General features: G+C 35.1%; 1 protein-coding gene across 3 annotated transcripts in view; it reads left to right on the top strand.

Moving 5' to 3' along the window:
- Positions 1-6,332, top strand: part of LOC125042565 (protein O-mannosyl-transferase TMTC4-like) — a 24,013-nt gene extending 17,681 nt beyond the window's left edge. For all 3 annotated transcript variants that reach the window (XM_047638295.1, XM_047638278.1, XM_047638286.1), the window contains exons 10-15: positions 374-548; positions 713-844; positions 1,523-1,654; positions 1,792-1,953; positions 2,664-2,857; positions 3,006-6,332. In XM_047638295.1, coding sequence (XP_047494251.1) covers positions 374-548; positions 713-844; positions 1,523-1,654; positions 1,792-1,953; positions 2,664-2,857; positions 3,006-3,285 — 1,075 coding nt within the window. In that variant the 3' untranslated portion in view covers positions 3,286-6,332. The remainder of the gene's footprint in view (positions 1-373; positions 549-712; positions 845-1,522; positions 1,655-1,791; positions 1,954-2,663; positions 2,858-3,005) is intronic.
- Positions 6,333-6,859: the final 527 nt, after the last annotated feature.

The following is a 6,859-nucleotide window of genomic DNA, read 5'->3' as shown; positions in this document are numbered from 1 at the left end:
GTTATTTTGTATTGCACTTTCTTCTTCTGTGTTCCCTTTATTATCAAATGGTGTGATTTTTTAGAATTTTCTTCTTTTTGTTATGAAATGCTTAATTTTCATGGGCTTAGCTGTAGGGTTATGTAATCAGATATACCTGTCAGTCCTTTGGGATATGAAATATCATGATTATATTTTAGGGGGATGTTTAAATTAAATTGATTTTCAGCTTTCTTTTTTTCATTCTGTAAATATAAATCTGATGTATATAATTTTTTTTTTTTTTAATTTTTTTTTTAGATATTATCATTATTAAATATATTTAAATATAATAAAAAAATTATGACCATTAGTAATTTTTCCTTTTTTTTTTTTTTTTTTTTTTTTTTTGAAGATGTGTTCTGATGGGCCTGGCTCTAGGAGTTGTGCCCTTCTTGCCTGCGTCGAATCTCTTCTTCCGAGTCGGGTTTGTAATAGCGGAACGTGTGCTCTATCTCCCTGCGGCTGGATTCTGCATCTTGGTGGTTACAGGAATGCGAGAGCTCAGTGCTGCTGGGCACGTTAGTAAGGTGTGTGTGCTTGAAGACTTATCAAATTAACTATTTTTTTTCTTCATATTTTCATATTCAGTTAATAATTTTCATTTAGCATTCCAACAGCTTTAATATACCCCTTTATTTCCCTATAGAAATTTTTGTTCTTGTCAACTTCAACGACATGCCTGACCTTTCAGAGGGTGCTCCAAGTCGGCTATGTATTATTGGTTGTTGTGTTTGTCCTGAGGTGCCAGCAGAGAAGCCGGGATTGGTTAACGGAAAAGCAGCTCTTCAGCTCCGGACTGGATGTGTGTCCGCTCAATGCAAAGGTTTGATATTTTTATATTTACAATGTGGTTTCATCTGTACACTTTCTGTCTGTATAGTTATTCATCATTTATCTATTTACCATATATATTTTTTTATTATTGATATTATTTGTGTTGCAGATCTCATTATTGTTGCTTATACATATATTTTTTTTTCATTCCATTTGTGTTGGAGATCTCATAATTGTTGATTATACATAGATATATTTTTTTCATTTCATTTGTGTTGCAGATCTCATTATTGTTGCTTATACATATATTTTTTTTTCATTCCATTTGTGTTGGAGATCTCATAATTGTTGATTATACATAGATATATTTTTTTCATTTCATTTGTGTTGCAGATCTCATTATTGTTGCTTATACATATATGTATTTTTTTCATTTCATTTGTGTTGGAGATCTCATTATTGTTGATTATACATAGATATATGTTTTTCATTTCAATTGTGTTGAAGATCTCATTATTGTTGATTATACATAGATATATTTTTTAAATTTCATTTGTGTGGCAGATATCATTATTGTTGCATTTGTTTTGCAGATCTCATTATTGTTGATTATACATAGATATATTTTTTAAATTTCATTTGTGTTGCAGATCTCATTATTGTTGATTATACATAGATATATGTTTTTCATTTCATTTATCTATATCCCCTGCCCTTCATACTCCAGGTTCATTACAACATGGGGAAAGTGGCAGCAGACAACGGGGATGTGTTTGAGGCTGTGAGTCGATACAGAGAAGCCCTTCGGCTGAATCCAGACTACGACCAAGCCATGAATAATCTGGCCAATATTCTGAAGGTAAATGCCAGTGGTTCTATGTTTGTGGTGGCTGTTGCTTTGTATTTTGATTGGATTGTGTTAATTGTTTTTGGGAAAAATTTGTTATCAAATAAACAAAAATGAAATATATACACACAACTAAAAATTTTGCTCAGGACCAAGGGCATCTAGACGAGGCATTGCATCTCCTCCAACAAGCAACGACACTGAGACCAGATTTTGCAGCAGCCTGGATGAACTTAGGAATTGTTCAGGCATCATTGGGTGATCATTCCTCAGCAGAGACAAGCTATCTTACTGCACTGACACACAGATCTGTAAGTTAATTAATGGATGCTGTTCCTGAACTTTAAAAAAAATTAAATACTGTGTTTAGTGTTGCCACTAAATAACTTGTGAATAATCATCATTAACTCTAATTTTCACTTTTCTGTTGTAGATCCTTAGATTTCTTTGTAAGATTCAGATCAGATCTTTGGTTATTATCAGAATTTGTAAACTCCCTTTAAACTAACAAGTACAAGTTACCTCGTGAAACTCAAACCAGCTTAAGTTATTGCAATCCAAAAAAGACCTTTCCTTAACTTCTAAGGAAATACAGGAGAGTCAAATGGACTTTTGTGCTGAAATAAGAACCTCTTCAGGCTAGCAATTACCCTAGATCTTCAGTTTCTCTGTAAGACAAATTTACTTCACAGTATCAGATTCCAAAAAATTCTAGTATAGATCAGAAAACACCTAAGGTTCATAGACAACTTATAGAAACCAGGTTGGTCTGACTTACAAGAGCCCTTGATTAGAACAACAGGTACTCACAACTCTCATTATCAGAATTGGAATAATACTCTTTTTTTTAACATTTAGATTCTCAAATAAACCTGTTATTAGAGCTCAGAAAACATTACAGACTAGCAAGTACCTTGCATAACAGAAGTTCAAGCATGTATGTATATAATGCAAATCCTCAAATATTTGCCTAACATTCAAGCCACCCTTAACTTGGCTTTCTTCCTCCCCCCTCCCTCAGGTGTACCCAGACTGCCTGTACAACCTGGGCAATCTGTACTTGGAGAAGGGTGACCACAGTGCTGCCTTGGCCACCTGGACCAATGCCACTTCCCTCAAGCCCTCCCTAGCTGTGGCTTGGACCAACATGCTGATTCTGCTGGACTCACAGGGCCTCTACCAGTCAGCAATTGATGTGGCTGACAAGGCACTCAGGTACTGAGAGCGATTTAGGGATTTTGTTGAAGTTTAAGGGGGGGGATGGTCAGCTGGGACACTCAGTCACTACTGCTGCAGCTATTTGATGGATTGATTGTTAGGACGTGTTGCCTATCTGATGAGTACATCTCTTCTGTCCCTCCAGGCACCTACCGAGTGAGCCGGCCCTGCACTTCAATCTGGCCAATACCCTGGGCAAGTTAAGCCGCTACGAAGAGTCTGAGTCGCACTTTCTGCTAGCCACCAACCTGGACCCAGGCAATGCCAACTACTGGGCCAACCTAGGGGTCCTGTACCACCGCTGGAGGAAGTATGAGCAGGCTGAGAAGTCCTACCTCCATGCCCTCAAGCTCAACCCAACCCTGAAGAGTGCACAGGACAACCTCAACATGCTGCTCAAGGCCACTGGCAAGATATATAGATAGCACAAGATAAGGTCGAGTAAATTCTAGTGAGGCCTTGTGACCTCATATTGGTTGGAGATTAGGGAGAGGATATGTGAGGCAGCATTGAGTCTGAGAGGGGCCGTGTGGTACGGCCAGAAGTGGGTATGTTTAAAGTGTTTTTCACAAATTTGATAAATGAAGAAACATGGACTTGGGTCTTTGCTCTACTTAAGTGGTATGTGAGGATGACCAGAATTTTATACTTGTGGAAGTAATTTTGACATAAACAACTTTTATCCTTGGAGATGTCAAAAAGATTTCCAATTTGTGCATAGTTGCATTATCACTAACAGATAAGACTTGGAAAAGTAGGAGTACCCAGTCATACCATATCATTCCGTGCATAGATATATTGATACCTCAGTGTTAAAAGGGAAATGTGCTGTCGTTGAAATAGAGCTAATTTAGATATTGCTTTTACTTATGCTCACTGTTGATTTCTTTGAAGCAGTTTCACGCTTATCACTAGCCCATCTAAGTTGCATTGATTGCTCTGCAACAAACTGCAGAATTTTCTCATATGTGACTGAATTACGTTTGGTCTGTTGCCATATTTTCAAGTTTTTATATGTATTTGTACATACATGTAAACCTTAATAACAGATTCATTGTAGTTTATTTATATTTTTTTCAATACTATATTATGAATCTGTGCTAGTGTTATTCATATTATCACTGTGGTGTTAAGTCCAATAAGGCCTTGAGGACTTATTTTAAGAAAGATGTGCCAAGACATTCTGTGTTAATATTGAGTTCAATTAAAAGAGAAAGGCAATTTTGCTTCTGTAAAGGAGTGCTCAACTAATAGGACTGTTGTTTAGAGGATTATTGTTTAATTTTTTGAAGGAGCAGTATGATTTAAGGAGACATGTTTTTTTTTTTTTTTTTTTTTTACGTTTTGATGGGCATTAAATTCTATGTAGGAGAATCTCGGCTTTAGATGTTAATTACTTCTTTTGCAGGGAACAACAGGTGTCATATTTATGTAACTGTACATAAAAACCTGCGGTAGATCTCTATTGTCGTAAATGGTTACCCTGAAGAACCAAGAAAAAGTCAGTACTTACATCTGCAATATGTTGATTCTCAGTGTAAATTATGCTCATTTGCCACATAGAAAAGACACTCCATTGCCATGCTTATTACCCCCTGGACACATATTCCATTGTTAAATGTGATTCAGTGTGATCCGCCATCTTGTAGATGGAGGATATGTTTATTTTTTTAATGATATATTAGTATGATCCCTTGAATAACCAGTGACAGAAAGTTACAGCATGAGAGAGAGCATTTGGAATGTGTCAATGCATGATATAAAGTAAGCTGTTCTTTTGTCAGTGATAACACTGATATATAAGGAGTATTTTAGCAAGGATAAAAGTGGATTTCACAGCAACCTTACTGTAGTAAAAGTTTGTACAACACAATTTGCTATTCAAGCCAACTTTTAAGCATCCTGAAACTAATATGTTGCCAGATTGTGATAAAAGTGAACAAGGAACAAAAGACAATTTTGTCTCAGCAGTATATCACATCATGTGCAGACAAAGACAGTTGCAGTAAGTGGCCTATACAAACACTACTTAATACTGGGCAGTCAGAGTCAAATCTATAGTGTATTTTGTTATCTGAAGAAGCATGATCTGGGTTTAATTAGTTTAATTCTTTTGAGAGCTGATGTACGATTCTGTTTATATATATTTTTTCCTTTCAGTTGGTTTGCATCACTGAAAGCTAAGCTTGGGTTGTGTCACCTATTATTCTGTGCTTGTAATTATAATTCTCTTTTAATGGACAAACAAAACGCCTTGTTGGAGACATAATGTGAACACCCTCATTTATTGTAGCAACTTACCTGAATGCTGTAGCTAATGCATAGGTGACAAGGGTAAAGACAGCTGTTTTGTTTAGCTTTTTGAATGCCATAATTAGGTGTTATTTGTGAACTGAAAGCTTGTGTAGGAACTTTACCAGTTAAAATTTGATTATTGTGAAAGTAATAAACCCAGTGTTATAAAATATCTTTTTGGGTAATAGGATTTAAGTTTTGAAAGTGCAGTGATCTATTACACTTGGGTGTTTCGGAAACGATTACTACAGAAATGTATTACTGAATATATTGAATTGTAGCCATCCATACCTCTGCTGCTCACAATACTGTAGTTTAGCAAAGGTTAAGGGTATATATATATATATATATATATATATATATATATATATTATATAATATATGTATACATATACATATGCTTAATTTTATTTCTTTTCAAGCAATATATCATTTAAGTTTCTGAGCATAATGATTATACAAGTACTTACATTTTATTGTGCCAAATCATAGCAGCGAAGTAACTCAGGCATGGAGAAACGAGCTGGTATATGTAGAATCTTGTCTCTGAAACTGACCTTTAAGTGTTGACGGATGTCTTTACCACAGGGAATTTTGAGTTTTTGTGAATCACACAATTTCACATACACTTAGGCATACAAGTAGATATAGGACATCCACAAACACAGAGACACTTAGACACTCACAAACACATGTAAAATCTTATGGTTATCCATAAGAAGGATAAATAGACACCCAAAAACACTGACATGCGCATGTTTGCTTATGAATGTAATTTAGACAAGTCGGAAAACAGAGACCAAGAGTAAATAAAATGGGATTAAGTATGTGCATAATTTAAGTATTCTGTATACTTTCTTACTTGTACCTACTTTAGAAAAAGAGGTAGTTTATAATTGTCTGCTATTATTATTATTATTATTATTATTATTATTATTATTATTATTATTATTATTATTATTATTATTTATATTATTATTATATTATTTTGTTTTTAATTTATATATTTTCTGGGTAGAAAGTGATAGCAATTCTTGATTAGCTCTTCACTGAACAATATATGTCTGTATGTTTACATACATGAGTGCATGCATGCATACATACATACATACATACATACATACATACATACATACATACATACATACATACATACATACATACATACATACATACATACATACATACATACATACATACATACATACATGTGTGGCACACACATACACACTCGAGACGCAGACGCCCACACGCGCGCGCGCGCACACACACACGCACACACATACACACACACACACACACACACACACACACACACACACACACACACACACACACACACACACACACACACACACACACACACACACACACACACACACACACACCACACACACACACACACACACCACACACACACACATATACATTTACATACACGCATACACATGTACATACTGTATATGTAATATATATTACATATACAGGTGCCAATATAAAACTGCAAGTCTTGAGTGCCAAAATAGTATTGGCACATGCAAAGTAAACCCAGTATATTTCTGTGTTCTAAGTCATGATGACTTTTCTGATTAGTCATTACGATATTGTACTTGTTTGATATAGAGAAATGCGATGAAGTGAGCTTTTGTCGCATTGCTTTTATTTTTCTAGTCTCTCTGAGGGTCTTCTATTATTGGTTAATCT

Source organism: Penaeus chinensis, chromosome 3 (genome assembly GCF_019202785.1).
Source record: "Penaeus chinensis breed Huanghai No. 1 chromosome 3, ASM1920278v2, whole genome shotgun sequence".
In the NCBI taxonomy this organism is placed as follows: domain Eukaryota; kingdom Metazoa; phylum Arthropoda; class Malacostraca; order Decapoda; family Penaeidae; genus Penaeus; species Penaeus chinensis.
Note: the sequence above shows the minus strand (reverse complement) of the source record. Positions and strands in the feature narration are given on the sequence as shown.